At 45.7% G+C, this 17,452-nt stretch overlaps 1 protein-coding gene across 7 annotated transcripts in view; it reads right to left on the bottom strand.

Moving 5' to 3' along the window:
* Positions 1-2,507: 2,507 nt before the first annotated feature.
* ILDR2 (immunoglobulin like domain containing receptor 2) overlaps positions 2,508-17,452 on the bottom strand; it is a 41,026-nt gene continuing 26,081 nt past the window's right edge. For 3 of the 7 annotated variants that reach the window (XM_075034010.1, XM_075034005.1, XM_075034007.1), the window contains 5 exons: positions 16,757-16,933; positions 11,494-11,607; positions 9,501-9,711; positions 7,882-8,572; positions 2,508-7,025 (listed from right to left, as the gene is read on the bottom strand). In XM_075034010.1, coding sequence (XP_074890111.1) covers positions 6,990-7,025; positions 7,882-8,572; positions 9,501-9,711; positions 11,494-11,607; positions 16,757-16,933 — 1,229 coding nt within the window. In that variant the 3' untranslated portion in view covers positions 2,508-6,989. Of the gene's footprint in view, positions 7,026-7,842; positions 8,573-9,500; positions 9,712-11,493; positions 11,611-16,756; positions 16,934-17,452 lie in introns of those variants that run through there. The other 4 variants (XM_075034009.1, XM_075034004.1, XM_075034006.1 and 1 more) reach the window with 2 other exon arrangements.

Raw genomic sequence — 17,452 nt, forward strand, 5'->3', positions numbered from 1 at the left:
TAGAGATTAAAACCTTGCCATTTCCTTGAACTGAATTTTGCTTTTAAAATGAGCCTGGCAACTCTTAGTTCATACTTTTAAACTCAAATGTAACTAATAGCATCTTGGAATCTCATTTGCTTTCTGTGACTCATGAAATGCTGCTTCTCTCTGCCACTGCTCTCACCAAGGACAACGAAAACTGAACACATTTGCTTCTGTTGTTTGTGCTTCAGAGCTCTGACTGCAGCTGCCCTGGGGTTGAAAACAATACTTACTCATTTTGAAACTATGTTTGGCTTTAATTTTTAACATGTTTCCAGTAACATCCCTGCTTGGGCTTGAGAGAATATCTGGAGCGCTTGGGGTTTTGTTTTGTGTGTTCTGTTATTTTTGCTTTTATAGGGCTTAAAAACGTCCTTTTCCAAATGCCACTCACTCTACATCTAAATTGACCAGAACCCCTAGGCACAAGGCTGAAGGTTAACTGGAAATAGCCAAGGAAAGCAGAGGGGTCAGAGAGGGATTACAAGCATGACAAAAAATGACAGGCAGAAAGGGAGAGAGATGAAGGTCTCTCCTGGCAAAGGCCCCTGTGCAGGCAGGGGTGAATGTCAAAAAGCAATTATAAAGGTCACAAGAGAATTCATATAGGAATTATGGCAGATTCATTCCTTCAGTATGTATATCTATATATCTATCTAACTTTATTCTTAAGATTTTTCTGTTTCTAATGCTGGTAATCCAGCTGGCATTTTTTAAGATCACATCAAAATTATAGCCATCCTGTCACATTACATAATTGATCTCTTTTCTGATCTTCCAGGCAATGGGAAAGGAGCTTTAGGAGCCCCGAGCAACAATGAGTGTGGTTTCAATGTCACAGCTGTTGTAGAAAGCACATATGGCCAGTATAGCCTGATGGAGATGCTGTACCACAGAGATGTCCGGAATCATAGGGTCAGATCTGCAGCACCTGGCTTACGCCAAAGGTCTCTTTGCTCCTGGACCCAGTCAAGAAATGAGCTAAGGCCCCTTTAGCTTCGCTTTCCACATGTCCCAAACCCTGTACTTAGTGACACGGAATGGGTCCTCACACACATCTTTGTGTAAAAGCTCTCTGGAGAAAAAGGAAGATAGCTCCAGGCAGTTCCTCAGCAAAATAATCTCCACATTAAGATTATTTTCAGAATAGCCCACGCACGATAAACACTGTGTTGTTGTTTATGTACCTGTAACAGTTTGTGGCAAGGTTTGACTTCTAAAATGTTTTGATTGCTCCTTCTCAGGGATATGTATTTGTACAGCCCAGGGGCTGTCCTGCATCTCTTCAGAGAAGCAGCTTTGGGAGGGACCTTGGTTCAAAAGAGACATAGTCCTCTCTGAGTATATGGAGATTTAGCAGTTACTTTGCTCAAGACAACCTGGAACTATAGGAGCAGGCCAGCAACTTGACAAGCAAAGCTCTTCTGTGCAACGTCAGATCACTCTGTTACTGGAGGAAGCTGGTCACAGCCCAGTGGTGGCATCCATGTGTGGTTAACTCTCCTCAAACTCCCTGATAACAATGCTCTGACAATGCCCCTTCTCTCCTCCCTGCAATAGACCAGTTCCATCTCACAAAGCTCAATAGTTTCTTTGCTCCTCCCTCCCACAAATTTCTCTGGCCAGTTTTAGGTAACTCTGGAGAGAATTGGCATGTAAAAGTCTCTTTGGTGATTGCAAAACCATTTGTCTTATGTTACAGGTGAATGGGTATTGCCCACCTAGAGGGGGCTTGTTGGACAAGGTCAGGAAAGCAGTGTAACTGCTGATCCACAGACAGCAAGTACCCAGAGTCACAAGCCAGAATGAAAACCACAATTCAGCCAGCTACGGAGGGACCCAGACATCAGAGCAGGAGCTGGGACCTCTTGGGGAAACTCAGCACACACAGCTGCCAATGCTGGCTGCAGGGAATGTGAGATGGGCCTGGAGCACGCTGCTGATGGCCACCTCTGACCTAATAACAGTAACAAAGGCTGGGATGCTTACAGTTCCAGTCCCCTATCTTATATGCCAGCACAAAGACCTGAATAATTCTGGCTGGCTGTCTCAGGTGATGTATGTTGGAGTTTCTCAAAATTTTTAAGTATTTAAAGTGCTAGTTTTGTTAATTTTTCATTTCAGTGGAAATGAAGTGGTTGGAGGATATTCACACTGAAACCACCCACTGGAATTTTTACAATGTACTTTAAAGGAATAATGATATTGTTGAGAAGTCATTACCACGGCTATTTATTTTTCTATTCCATTATGTCAAAACTTTTTTCAGTAGCCCAGATCACATTTTTGACAGCACAGCCAAATTTACCACTGATGCTTGATCCTGCTGTTGCTCTAAGGGCTCTTTTTTTTTTTTTAACAGGATTCACTCATCATCTCAGTTGTCTTCTTAGCAAGTCACTGTTGTGATGCTTCATTTTAAGGCCACAGAACCATCCGTGCCCTTGACATGACCCAGACATCTATTTCCTGTATGAAAAGGATTTTAATTTTATGCCAGCAATTAAAATTGATCTCTGGAAAATTTATAATTTGAGACCCCATAATAATCAGGCTCATTATTTTCCAGTGCCAGCATTCTGCAGGTGTTCTGACAGATGGCGCAGAAGCAAAACATTACTTCTTTTCTGAAACAAGAGGCTCCTCTCAGCCTCTGGCCCCCTGCTCCCCTCTGTTGCAAGAGTCATGGGTCATTAGGGTTGTGTAGCTATAGAGATGGAAGCTCTGCTCTATGTCACACCTCACTTTTTGATTTGGTCCATTTGGTGCTGCTGCAGACACATTGCTAATGGGAAAAACAAAGATGGCCTGAGGACAGACACTACCAGTAACTGAAAATTTCTTCACATTTGGATAAGCAGATATGAAATCTAAAGTTTTAGAGCAAGGTGGAGCCAACTGATGGGTGCTGCCCAGATCTGACTTCAGGGAATTAAGACCTGCTCTTTTTTTTGAGGCTGAAATTTTTATCATCTGATAAAACTTGTAGAATCACTAGTTATGAAATCTTCAATACTTTTCCAGGTACTTGGATTCAAAATAAATGTTGGACGGTTCTTATGAACAGTTGTTTCTACAATTAAAATAGTTTTCTTAAAAGAATTAGCTTGCAACTACTTATTTATAAGCTAGATACATAAATGGCAACTTCTTACACATAGTGTACAAATGCCCTAAAGTACCAGCATCGAGCAAACAAAACTGATTCAAATAAATGAGGGGAAGGATTGTATTTTTAATACACACAACTCATTCCTGAGGGCTTGATCAAATGAACAGTGACAGAGTAAGGGACAGACATAACTGAAATGGGAAGAAGATTGTGATGCTCTGGCTTTCAGTATGATTTAAAAGATATAGGTATTCAGAGACTGTTAAGTCACTGTTTCGGCCCCTTTCTGACATAGTTATTGTTGCAGATGCACTTTCAAATTTCTATGTAAAATGTTCCCTGGGTCTGCTGGATGTCTGATGGAAAAGACAGGAGGCTAAACTCCCTTGAAATTCACAGCATAGGGGTTCCAAAGGTTTTCAGACTAACACAACATCAACATTTCTTGCTGCTAGTATCACCATATGTCAGGGATGAAATGTTTAATTTAAAATAGCATGTAGAGTAGCTGTGTAGACTTCTCAAGGCCATGGAGACCTCAGATGGAAACCACCTGCCTATCTCTTGTCAACTGTGCTGTGATTTTCCTAGGAACGTACATTAAAGATGAGAAAAGATGAAAATATTTAAAATTTAGTCTCTCCAGCCATAATACAAGTAGATGTAGTTGGCTTGTAGCTGGCAAACATAGTTGCTAAGCCGCTCTCCCTGTTTCAAGTGTCACGGTAGTCAGGCCCCCAGTGACTGGAAAAGGGAAACATCACACCCATTTTTAAAAAGGGTAAAAAGGAGGATCCTGGGAACTACAGACCAGTCAGCCTCACCTCCGTGCCCAGTAAGATCATGGAACAGATCCTCCTGGAAGCTATGTCAAGGCATGTGGATGGCAGGGAGGTGATTAGAGACAGCCAGCATGGCTTCAGAAAGGACAAATTGTGCCTGACTATCTGGAGGCCTTCTATGATTGAGCGACTGCGTTGGTGGGTAAGGGAATGACTGATGTCATCTACCTTGACTTCTGTAAGGCCTTTGGCACAGTCTCACACAACATCCTTGTCTCTAAATTAGACAGGGGTTTGATAGATGGACTATTTGATGGATAAGGAATTGGTTGGATGGCTGCATCCAGAGAGTTGCAGTCAACGGCTCAGTGTCCAAATGGACATCAGTAACAAGTGGTGTCCCTCAAGGGTCTGTATTAAGACTGGTACCGTTCAGTCTTTATTGATGACAGCCAGTGGGAATAAGTGCACCCTCAGCAAGTTTGTGGGCAACACCAAGCTGAGTGGTGCAGCTGATTCACTAGAGGGAAGGGATGCCATCCAGAGGGACCCTGATAGGCTTGAGGAGCGGGCCTATGTGAGCCTCATGAGGTTCCACAAAGCCAAGTGCAAGGTCCTGCACCTGGGTCAGGGCAATCCTCAATATCAGTACAGGCTGGGGGATGAATGGATTGAGAGCAGCCCTGCAGAGAAGGACTGGGGATACTGGTGGATGCAAAATTGGACATGAGCTGGCAATGTGTGCTTGCAGCCCAGAAAGCCAACCGTGTGCTGGCTGCATGAAAAACAGCCTGGCCAGCAGGTCGAGGGAGGCTATTCTTTCCTTCTGTTCTCGTGAGACCCCACCTGGAGTACTGCATTCAGCTCTGGGGCCACCAGCACAAGACAGACATGGACCTGCTTGAGTAGGTCCAGAGAAGGGCCATGAAAACAATAACAGGGCTGAACACCTCTCCTGTGAGGAAAGGCTGAGAGAGTTGGGGTTGTCCAGCCTGGAGAAGAGAAGACTTCAGGGAGATCTTATTGTGGCCTTCCCAATACTTAGAGGGGGGCTTATAAGGGAGGGAGACTTTTTACCAGGGGCAATGGTTTTAAACTAAAAGAGGGTAGATTTAGATTAGATACAAGGAAGAAATTCTTTAGTATGAGGGTGCTGAGACACTGGAACAGGTTGCCCAGAGAGATTGTGGATGTCTCATCATTTGAAGTGTTCATGGTCAGGTTGGCTGGAGCTTTGAGCAACCTGATCTAGGTGGAAGGTATCCCTGGCCACGGCAGGGGGTTGGAACTAGATGATCTTTAAAGGTCCCTTCCTGCACATTCCAATTCCATGATTGTATGCCCCTACAGGCTAATCCATCTCTGGCCAGGAAGACCCAGGACTGAGATTTCCAAAACTACAGTCATTGCTAGAGGAGTGTGGGGAAAGCAAGCCACTCCTTCATCAATTCACCTAGCATGAAAACTGCACTGTCATCAAGTCTATGGAGATTGTTCTTCCTCTCCCCTGAGCATTCCTGGTGAACTGATCTGGCAAAGGAGTAACACAGAAATGAATCTATCATTTTTATGGAGAACTGCAGTGATGTTAATAAATCTTGTATTCAAAACAGTATTGCCAGAATGAGCACCTGAGGCCAAACAGCTCTCCAAATTTCCAGAGTAACAACAGAGATGGCATTTCAGAGGCTGACAATGTCCATAACACAGTAGGGCACTAAGTTGTTTCTAGGCGTAATAAGGATCAAGATACTGGACCTTAAAATATTCCCATCATCTTCCTTTACATCATGATTTTAGTAGCTAAAAATTAAAGAAATGACTGCATTATACCCTATGAAAACCAGAATGTTAGGCTTCCAAATGGTGTGAAGCACTCACTTCCAAATTCAGCTGTTCCTGAGACAACAGCCACTAAAACCATGTCACAAATGAAGTGAAAGAAAGGCTTGTAAGTGAAAAAGGTGATTTGCAAAGCTTGTGTTCATCCACAGTGTTAATTCTTCTTCCATTGCTGTTACTGCTCTCTTCAGTGTCTGGGAACAATGACCAGAAAGGAGTAATACCAGTAGCACAGAATAAAGATCCACAGCTGCCCTCTCACTGAGACCTTCCCCTTTTTGCTTTTTTAAAACAAAAAGGCCACTCACTATGCAGAGATGTCTGGTGGTGCTGGAGGCAGAGTGCCAGCAAGGCTAGAGCACTGCTTTATGATACAGTGGAGTAGATATTCTAGCTTGAAGCTCTACAGGGTCATAGCTCAGCTGCAAGGAAATGCAACTGTATGAAAACAAATCACAGTTGGGGATGGGGGAAAAAACACATCATGCTCTCATCACAATAAAAGCTATTTTGATCCACTTTCAAAACAATACATCAATCTCACCTGCAACTCTCATCAAACAATGAACAGAACTAAATATATTGACCAAACCAGCCCATAATTCTCTCTCTCTCTCTCTCTGTTCAGCCCTTGCCAAAGCAACACCTCATCAGTCCTTTTCTATAGTGTCTGAAAGGATGTAGATTTTCTTTCACGATTTAGGGCCCCATCAGCTGGAGGCAGTCTGCATCTGTAAGAACAAGGCCTCCTCCCAGCATGGGGATGATACAGAAAAGGCTTTAAGCATAAGTATGGAGACAATTTTGATCCAAACAGAGAACTGAGGAGACAGAGAGAGCAAGAGGTATGCACACAGGCCTCTCTCTGCACATCAGACAGGGCAAGAGGCACAAAGGCAGCCTCGCTTGTAGTTCAGGGCTGCAGGGACAGTAAGGATGTGGCTGCCTTCCAGCACAAAATGGAGGGCACTGGAAAACAGGGTGCCAAAGAGAGCCCTGGCCTCATTTTCCTGGCAGACTCCCAGAGCCTCTGATATTGAGTGCTGTTCATGAGACTCTGTCTCTTACAAAAGTGTCTGCTCCCCCGATGAAACAAACAACTGAAACAGAGTCCATGGCTGATGGCTGCAAAGGTTCACAGAGGCTTGTCTTGCTTGTTGGTCTGTATCTTTTCCACTGCAGTCACCTCATGGTGTCCAGCCCCTCAACATGACATGTCCACAACAACTTCAAACCACAAGGGACATCCTCGTTGGGAAATCGTTCTGAGAGGAAAGAGAGAAGATTAATGTCAACAGGAAAGCACCCATGGAATGGACACAGACAGACATAGCTTTGACAGAGACATGACCAAACAGCAACAGCTTTGTCCACTCACACCCCTTTCCTCTCTTACACATGCCACTTAAGCTCAGGCCTAACAGCCAAGCTGCTCTAGCAACAGGGTCTCCCTCAAGGAGCAGACTTCAGCCAGTCTCCTTCCCCAGCAACCATAAACTTATCAGTTCCTCACTAGCCTGGACTGTGGCAGGATGTTTTGCACTTGCTGGTATCCTGTTTGAGGAATGCCTTTGGCATGCATGGCCCCTACACATGCCCACGGGTATGCACCCACAGGAGTCTCATCTCATCCCTTTCAGAAAGACGAGGTCTCTTACACCATACCTTGCTACTAGCTCCGTCCCAGTTCGGAAGAACAGAGCCTCTCAACCCTTCCTTAACAAGGATCAAGGCCAAAGCAATGCCCTGTAATTTCTGTAAGCCCTGGGTAAGTTCCCTTCCCCACCATGATCCTCCTAAACCCTAGATAAACTCCCACTTCCTTGGATCACCAGGCAACAGATGCCAAACACATCCCTTACCTCCCCAGTCCCAGGCACATCTGGCTCTCCCCTCCACCATGAAGGAGCTGTGGAGGAGCTATTTCCCCTTCTGGCCTCCTACACCCACAATGACTGCCCTCTTCCCACAGCAACTCCCCTTTTCTGGGGCTCCCCACACTCGGACTCCAGGCTCTACCCTCCCGGAGATCCCCCTTGCCCGTAAACTCTGGTTAGTAACCCCTGCCTGGTGGCTCCCCACTCAGCCTATTTGGATCAGGAGCACCAGACATGGCCTCACTGTTTTCTTGGGGTCCTTCTTCCTCTTCTTGTCAGAGGTGTTGAGGTAGGCCTGCTCCCTGGCCCTGTACGAAGGGCCTCGGCTCAGCTCCCTCTCGCTGTACGGCGGCAGGGTGTCCTCCCCTTCCTCCTGCTCAGGCGGTGGTGGCGGCTGCTGCGGCTGCTGCTGCGACTTCTCGGCTTTGTAGGTAGAGGGTGGTGACCAGGCATAGTATGTTCCCCCTCCTCTCTGGCTGGGCTGCGAGCTCAGCTTTGAGGGGGTTTCACTGCGGTCACCGCTCTCGTCGTAGCTCCGGGATTTCCTCTCCAAGACACTGCTGAGGTAGGAGTGATCGTATTTCTGGCTCCCTCCGGGCGTCCGGCTCACCAGCCTGGGCAGGTGCTTTTCCTCATGGGCCCGTCTCCGGGGTGGGCTGTATGACCAGCCCCGATCCGAGTCCGTCAGCGGCTCTCGGTTCCCTCTGCTACGCTTGGTGTAGTATTCCTCCATGGAGCTATCCTGGTGGAGCAGCCCTCCGCCGCGGCCGCCGTGCGACTCTGACCGCTCAAAACGCCGAGTTTCCTGGCTGTCTGCCCGGCGGGTCCGCTGGCTGTAGGACTCTGCAAAGGCTGCCAGCTCGTCCATAGAGACGGCCGGCACTCCCACAGAGAAGCTCTTACGAGACAACATCTCGGACTTGGATCTCTGCTGGCTGGAGGAGGGAAGAGGTAGTGTTAGAGGGCAGGATTCAGCTGCGCTCATCCCCTCAATGGCCTTCACAGATAATGGAGGGAAACAGGTACTCCTGGGGCATGAATCATCTGAACTGTTTTCACCATCTTCCGTAGAAAGAGATGTATCACATCCTTGAAATCCCTGCTTCTTTCTGCTGACTGTAAAGGCAGCTTAATGCGGATAGCTCAGACTCTACATGTCTAATGTTACCCAAGATTAACCCCAGAGTGCACCTCCCTTGTCTTCCAGTATGCAGGGCTGGACTTGCTTCTCTTTGGCCCCAAAGCTTGTAAATGTATGTCCTGCTGGGAAAACCCAAGAACCTGGCTACAAAAGCTCACAGCAAGGCAATTTTGAAGCAGGTTTAAAGAGAGTGAGCTGGCACTATAGCCCACTACTGAGGGAAGGAAATCCCTGCCATTGCTTTTGGGAGACTGGGCTGCTGGTTATGTTACAGAAGGATGTGGTACCTCTCTTCTAGGCACCAGAATGTCAGTCCTTTAGGCCTGGAGTACAGGTCTTGCTGCACCAAAGTACCAGGGTGTGACTTCTAAGAAAGCACACCAGCACTGGCAAGTGCTGGAAGGATCAGGTACAAATCTCAAGATAACACTTCAGGAACGGTGGCTTGGTTTCCTATTGATGTTGCTTTTACATCCCACCTGGAATGGGGCTGGTACCTAGCTTTGCCCAGCTGGGTAGGCTTCATCAGGCTTGTGGGAATCAGATTCATTCCAACCTCATCTAATGACATCTCCAGATTTCATGTTTCTCTCTAACCCCTCTGTCCTGCTAAGCAGAACCACAGCAGCAGGCAATGGAGAAGAGCTACCAGTCCATCTGTCCCGTCTCCTTTCTTCACTACTTTGCCAGATATAGCTGCTTCCCAACACACCACTCCTCACCTGTGCCGGAAACTGTCCCGCTCATCTCTGTAATCGGAGACAGCCTGTGATCTTGATGTGCTTCCCCCGCCGATCACTCCTGCCCAGTATTCAGCATCACCATCCAGGTCCCCCGCAGGAGGCAGAGGTTTCCTTCGCACCTGGCGGTAGGGCTGTCGGAAGTTCAAGTCCTCTTCATGCAAAGAGCTGAGTTCAGAGATAGTGTTGTTATCTGCAGGGAAGGTTGCAGAAAAGAAATAAGATAGGCATCACCTGATAGCATGTGTGAGAAAGGAGAAGAGGACAGGAAGGCTGTGGCAAGCCCAGCTGCAGCTTTTTCAGAAAGAAGCTGAGCTGCCCTCCATTAGAAAAAAATCAAAATGGAATCCAAGGCCGTTCTCCAAACCCTTGAACGATCCTGCCCAAGACTCCTGGAGCTCAGTTTGGACATAGAGCTGCTGTTAGACCTACATATAGGTCCTCTGAACCGGTAGCTGGCAGCCAGGTGGAATATTCTAAGGGTATCGGAAATGGCATCAGATGCCTGTGTTCCAGACAACCGAGTTCAGCCTTCATGCAGAAATCCCCGCCTCAGCCCTGCTTCAGTAACACGTGAGCTCTCCGCCCTCGTGAGGTGGGCACCGAGCTTGGTGGAACATCATCAAAGCAGTTGTGCCACCTCCCCCTTTCCTGGTGTGAGACAGTCTGGCTCTGGATTTTGGCCTGACTTGCCCAGCTAAAACAAAAACAACCCCCTCAAAAAAAAGATTAAGAAAAAAGTAAGGACTATCTGAATCACTGTCAGTCTCTACCCTGTCAAGCACATTGACATCTGGAGGCCTGACATACCAATCTGGAGAGGTCTTTTTATAGTAAATCTTGTGGGTGGAGAAGACAGTGTGCTCAGCAATGACTGTTCTAGAAGTATATATAATTTGTTAGTTATGCCTAGTCTGTACAGAGCTTTGATGTAGTGTCATTCCCTAAAGCCCTTACCTTCACTGATTTGCAGGATCTCACACGTCTGTTTTAAATGAGCCTCTGCCAGTGCCTAATATGGGTTAGCTCTGCGTGACTCGGATGCTGCCCAGAGGAACTGAGGCCCCAGCCCGCTGCTGTCCTCTGCACAGAACAGCTGGAGGACAAAGAGCAGTACTGCAAGCCCACACCTTGTCCCACCACTGCACCTCTGCCTCCTAATGTGGAAAGATCCTCATTTGGGTTTGTATTCTGACATCCATTAAGTGCAGCCTCAGCCTTTGCTTAGGGAAATAAAACTTGCAAGAGGTTATCAGAAGATAAGCTCCACACAGAAGCTCAGTTCTGAGTTTGCATCATGTTCCTCTTTGCCACCCTCCTCCACTTCACCTGCAGTTTCTGACTGCCAAGCTGTCAGTACTGATGCATGTGCCACCTCTGATCTTATGTTGACCAGTGCCACAAAATCTGACGATACCCCAATTTCTTGAATCCTTCTTGTAGTCCCTGCTCCTTCTGCAGGGCAACAGCCACTCCAAACTACCTTTCTGTACCCTTCAAGCCACACTGTGGTCATTGCAGCCCACAAAATATGCTTTCAATAAAATCATGCCTCTCCTATTTCACCAGGCTGGGAATTTACAGACACCACACTACAAGACATAAAGAAATTGGGAAGACAATATCCGGACTATTATCACACCACAGGCTGTAGAAGGCATGAGTATGGACTTGGCTTTTCAGATGTTGATGATCCAAAAGTTTAATTATCCGAGTGGACAATTTTCATGAGCATTTGAGCATCCCTCACCTTGTTTGCTCTTATTAAGGATGATTAGGTAAGCAGCAGATCTTTAAAATCAGAATGTACCTGTAGATGCCTAAAATCTAGACTTTATCTGCCCCAAGTTCCATATCCTGGACATCGTATCCTAGAGGCCAGCTCCAAGGCAAAGCCAATGAACTTTTAACTATGAATTTGCAGTCTTTTTCAGGTCAGTGAAAAAAAAAAAATCAAACCATGCTTGCTCCTCACATCGTTCTCGCATCCTCCTAGCTGGGTCAAACTGAGCCAGTTCTTTCTCGACGTAGTACAGCACCTTCATGGAGTCCCTCTCCTTGTCAGTCTGGATCCTGTACCCTTTGCGCACTGCTAGGGAGAAAAGAAAAGCATAAGAGGAACACACATTTAAGTCCAAGGAGACTTTCTGACAATATTGCTTCTATAGTTAAGCTCACGTCTGCAGGCAGGTAGGCTGCGTCTCCCAAAACAGAGTGAGTCAGTCCTTGCTTCAGAAGAAATTTGTCTGTAACGTGGGATGTGAAGTTGTGAGCAGCTGCATCATTTATAAAGTTTGCAGTAACAGCAAAAATGGTTTGGAAATGCCCAATCTGTACAACCAAATGCATCAAGTGGTGTCATTGCCACAGAGTGATTCCACCTCCCACAGAGGATGGCAGAGAGAAAAGTAGCACTCATTTTCCCTTCCTCAGCACTACAGAAAGGATTCATCATGGTATGGGAGAAGCAGTCCCAGAAGATCAGGCTTCCTCTGCAGCAGGGGCCATAAGCTCCCAGTCTGCAGGGGAAGCAGGTGGCTGAGCATTTGGGAGCTGTCACTCTGCAGCACCACTCCACCCTTCCATCCCTATGAATTCTGCTCACACAGGTTGAAAAGCATGTGGTCGGAGAAGCTCCAGAGAATACAGAAGGAAACACAGAAAGTCCCACAAAGCATATCACACTGCTTTAAGATTTATACTGAATCCAGTGATGGGGCCAATCAGGTCACTGGGTAACTGTGAAACTGCCTGCTCTGGCATTCTTTACATGCTTTATTTTACAGAAAAGTTGTGTCTTACACATAAAGTGCTTGATTCCTGGGATCACTCCATTTGCAGGGGAAGTCTGGACAGCTTTTTTGACTTTTCCATATTCCTGTACGTAGAAAAGAAGCCCCTACACACCTGGAGCCACAGCAACTCTAACTCTGGCAGGCTGGCTCCATGCACACTTTACCTGCTAACCCTATGAATGGCCTGACTTCCTCAAGGCAGGTCTATAGTCAGCAAGCAGAGAACTCCACCGATCAGGACTTTGAAGAAAACAAGGCTTTTATAGCACATTATTTAAGAAAGGCCTCAGCCTGGGGCTATTTCAAGATTAACAGAAACACAGGTCTAAGTACAAAAGAGGACTACAACCCTCAAATTCAGCCTCATTAGTGAACTGTCATGAGGACAATTCACTTAGCACTACAAAATGGAACCTGTCTGCCTTGCATGGGGTTAGTATGTTCCCTTGTGTGAATACGGCAGTGTTGCACCAGTGCTCCTCTTGTGGCACGATTTAAATACTTGGACGGTGGTTCTGAGCCAACCTGTTCTTTCTGTTTTATCCCACACCCCGATACATCAAGCTACTAACATATGCGTTTGGTAGTACATCGCATAGTATGCACTGTGTGGGCTGAACAAGGACTTGGCAGAGGTATTCTTAGGCACCTTCTGTCCCAAACTGCTGTGCATGTGTCTGTGCACTACTAAATAACCATGCTCTGCTTCAGAAACGGCGGTGCCATAGAAATGTGTAGAATGATTCCTGTAATAATCCCGCAAATTGCTTCAGGAGGAAGGTGCTTTACTGTGTGTTTTGACTGTGCACATGTAAGGTAAGTAACTACATCCTGAAATATTACCTTGTGTATCTGTACTTTGGAAAGGTATTAGATGTTAAAATGTAGTATGGGTCTATCAGGGTCCTGCTTCCAACGTGTCTCCAGATAGCTTAGCTGACAGCAGTCTGGAGTTTTGCTGTGTTTTATTATCCCCACAAATAAGTGCACCACAACTGCAAATGCACACAGTGATTTACAGAATACAAGGAACCTTGCCTCTGCCTTCCGAAGTGGATGACCATCAAGTTCTTGAAGTGAGGTTGCTGCTGTAAAGAGGGGCTGGACTGACTGCCCTCAGAAGTAATGACTCCTCCTGCACTGCACAAGCGACAGCAAGGTGAGTTCTCCACCTCACCATTGTGGCTGACCTCTGTCTGGTACCTTGCCAGGAAAGAGGCCTCTTGCTATTCTTTGTTCTAATATGTCTACTAGGAGCTCAGCTAAGCTGCCACCTCATTATGCACACGCCAGCAAACAACCATCAGCTGGAAATGACTCTGACCTACTAATAACCTTTGCGGAACTTGAACAGGCAGCTTCCACACTGTCTCTCCAGAACCACTACTCACACTGAGGCTGTGCCTAATATCTATTTAGGCAGCATCTATAGCTCCTGGAACTGATGGAGAATTAGCTAGGCTTCATGCTCGACTTGCTATTGCAGTTGTGTATCAAAAGGCAAATGAATTTCTTGGTTAATTCTGTAAGCATCTAGAAATTAACTTCAGATTTTAATCTGCAAAGTTGACTGTGAAGAGCTCATAAAAAGTATTTTCCATTATAGATGAAGCATATTTTGTCTCTACGTTTATTTATTAAATACTTCTTGCAATGATATTGAATGTTCGACTTATTAAATCTCTTTATTACTCCTTCATGTGAGAACCAAAGACATTATTGCTTCCTCCTCACACCCTTCTTCATCTGTAAATTGCCATAACCCTTTAATAAGGTCTGAATATTTTTAAGCCCATCTTAATTATAAGGGAATAAAGATGCAGAGACATTAACCACTTGTCCAGAACCATTCAGTGAAGTCAAAGGGAATGGAACAGTCTTCCCTGTTAGACCGTGTTTTCTTCTCATGAACAGTTCATATATTTCTAATGTTTAATCTGTGTTTAACTAGACATTTTTTTACTCTTCTGTGAGTGGAACTAAGTCAGCCAAAACTGTAAGCTGTTTCCCTCCCCAGAAAGGACAGCACTACTATTTTTTTCAGGCAAGTGTGGTTAGGAAGTAAATGATGTCTCATCCTTACACACTTTCCATATTAAAGGTCTGGAGTCCAGCTCTTGGATCAAAAGCTTCCCTGTGTGCATGGTTTAAGGAATCTATGCAACAGTCTCCAGGTAACCACTGCATTTAAAATAGACAGAGCATAGATCCTAACTTATGTGTAGCCAATGCTCTTCTAAATAAGAAAGTTTGGGTTTTTCTCCCTGTTCAGCCCTAAGTTTAGGATGGAGTTCCTAGGCTTAGGCTTCACTGGAGCTTTGTCACATGGCTTTTATGTAACTCTAGACAAATTTTCTAAACATCCTCATGCGTGAGGTTGCTCACTAGATCACCTCACAGGGGTCATTTATAAGCACAGAAACTATGTAGGGCAAAGGCTGTCCTTTTTAGCCTGGCAGCCAGGATTACAGAATCGTCCAATCTCTGTCCCCCAGCACTTCTGAACCCATTTTTTTTAAATAAACTTGACAGAAAGGTTGAAGTGTCAAAGATAGCAAGTTTCAGATCAGACTGGCTATGTGGAGGACACAGAGACCATAATTAGTGCTCCTTCTGAGAAAAGGCCTTTATAATAAACTCAACCATTACCTGTTTTGTTTAGCTTGCCATCTGGCCAGCCAGCAAATAAGTAGCTTGGAATAGCCACATAATGTTTCCTCTTCTACAGCCTGTAATTAGGGGATATTCTGGCATTGTAGAGGACTTTAAGAGAAAGGAACAGAGTGCAGGGTATCACCCTTTCTTAGCTCCATAGTTCAAGGAACACCTTGAATAACAGGTGCATGATCCAGACTAAGGGTTTGTCCATATTATTGCAAAAAATACTAATTAAAAATAAAAAAAGCTTAAGAATCTCTGTTGTCTTGCCACAACAGTTAAAACTCTGTAATAATGGTTTTCTTTGCAATACGTGGTATTTCCTGTCAAGTCCTGAGTCCAGGGATTAAGTCCAGCCAGCTGATTTGGATTTTTTAATAAATGCATCTTTCTGTGTCATAACATGGGATGCTAAGAGCCGTTCCATTTGGTTACCAAATGCATCCACAGTTTTTCACTCTGCATTTGTGCTCTGCTAGTAACGTACAGCAGAGACGAGACTGGGGCTGTGATCTGACTCTTAAAAAATCCCTGGAGCTCCGACAGCCAACACCATGCTCTAAATGCAGTGACATTTTTCACAGGAGAAAAAAATTAAGCACTGGGCTGTCATTCATCACTTTCTGACAAAGGTTTTTGAATTGGATACGTTCTGCTTTGGATCAGTGATTGATTTATTTCCTATTGCAAAATGCTCCATTCCAGAGCTCTGTTTTGATTTCAGTGGGGAAAAAAAAAGTATGATTGTTGAAGGAAAATACTTTTTGTAATTCCAGAAAGGTTAATATACTGACTGGGGCAGCAGAAGGATGTGTAGGGTTGTTCAAAAAGCTTAATTATTTGATTACGCTACTTGATCTTGTTTTTTCCAAAGTGTCTTATCAAATTTAAGAATTGATAATTAGTGTGGTGCTTTGAAATCAGACATGTGGCTGGACCAATGGCAAACATACTGTGTCAGTATGGTGACTCTACATTGGTGAGTCACTTCTGCTGCAGCATGTTTGAATTTAGTCAGCCACTCTGATCCTGAAATGCTATCATGTGGCTAAATAGCTACCCTTTTGTCCTTGACAGCAGCTTCCTTTGCAGCAGAAGTGACCCTCACCAAGATACAGTCATCATACTGATACTCCACATCTGACACTGATCTACAGCTCCTTTCTAGTTAGAAGCTTTTTATCACTCACATTTCACAAATGCAAAGGCTGAACAAAAAAAAAAATGACCTACTGACTTCTGTCAGGTAGGGAAGGAGGTCCAGCCCCAAATGCTCTTGGTCAGAAATGCCAAGGCAGCACGTCCCTGTGCCCAAAATGCCATGGGGACAGTAAAACATGCTGCACCAAAAACTGCTGCCAGAGGGCAAGCAGTGCCCTACAGAGGGTAGGAAGAACAGTTTACCAAGAGAGAGCAGCTTGCAAGGCATCAGCTCTAAGGGGAGAATGGCCACTGCCTCTGCTACCCTGAAATCATCTTCATCCTTTTGTCTTCCACGAGTAAACATTCGTAGCAGTAATGAGAGGGGTCCCAGGCATGAACTTGGCCTCCCATTCCCTGCTGACCTAATTAGGCACCCACAAACTGACACTGTGCTGATGGCACTAGAAAAGTTGGACCATGTGGCCCTAAGGGATGCAAATGTCATTGTCAGAGCCAGGATTAAAATGCAGTTTCTCTGTGTTTCTTCTGTTCATACCACTCTATCAGTGACAATCATTCCTCCTTTTCCCAGCCCTGCTCCCAGTAAGAGGACTGAATGTTGTGCCTGGCACTGCAAATTACCATTTTGGCTTCCTCCGCTGGAGTCACTTGGGGCTAATGGAGGGGGGTGCGACTTATCCACCAGCACAGCAGGAGACGGGACACCAGCTACAGGAACATTGGGGATGTAGTATGGACCTGGCATGGAAGAGACTGCAGGAGGGTACCCAGCTTTTGCTGCCTTGCCTGCTACATACACTGAAAAAGAAAAAGAACAGCAGTCAGCATCACACCAGCCTCCCACAGACCCACATGGCACATGGCCGAAACCTACACATCACCAACATTGGTGACAACCCAGCCGGAGACAACTGGACAAATGAAATGACCATGAAAGGACCAATGTGAATTCCTCTAAGCCTCAAAGGGCACTGAGGGGAGTTTAAACAATGCACACAGCAGGTCAGATGAGCACTGCAAGATGCCCAGCAACTGAAGGACATTCAGCGTGTTACAGCCGGCATTACCACTGCCATGATTTAGAGGCAGTTCATCTTTAAAAACAATTGATGACTCAAGTAGCAGGGATGAGGCCCATGCAACTTGACAGATCTCCCCGAGCCTAACCAGGAACCTTGCTAGGTTGCAAGGATTTTGCACTGTTGTAGAGGGCAGCTGCTTTGCATTGCCAGGAAGAAACCTCTCAGAATGCTCTTAGCTCTGACCCAGAACATTCACTGACATGACAACAACTTTGGGAGTGTGACACTTTGGAAA

Source organism: Buteo buteo, chromosome 8, assembly GCF_964188355.1.
Source record: "Buteo buteo chromosome 8, bButBut1.hap1.1, whole genome shotgun sequence".
In the NCBI taxonomy this organism is placed as follows: domain Eukaryota; kingdom Metazoa; phylum Chordata; class Aves; order Accipitriformes; family Accipitridae; genus Buteo; species Buteo buteo.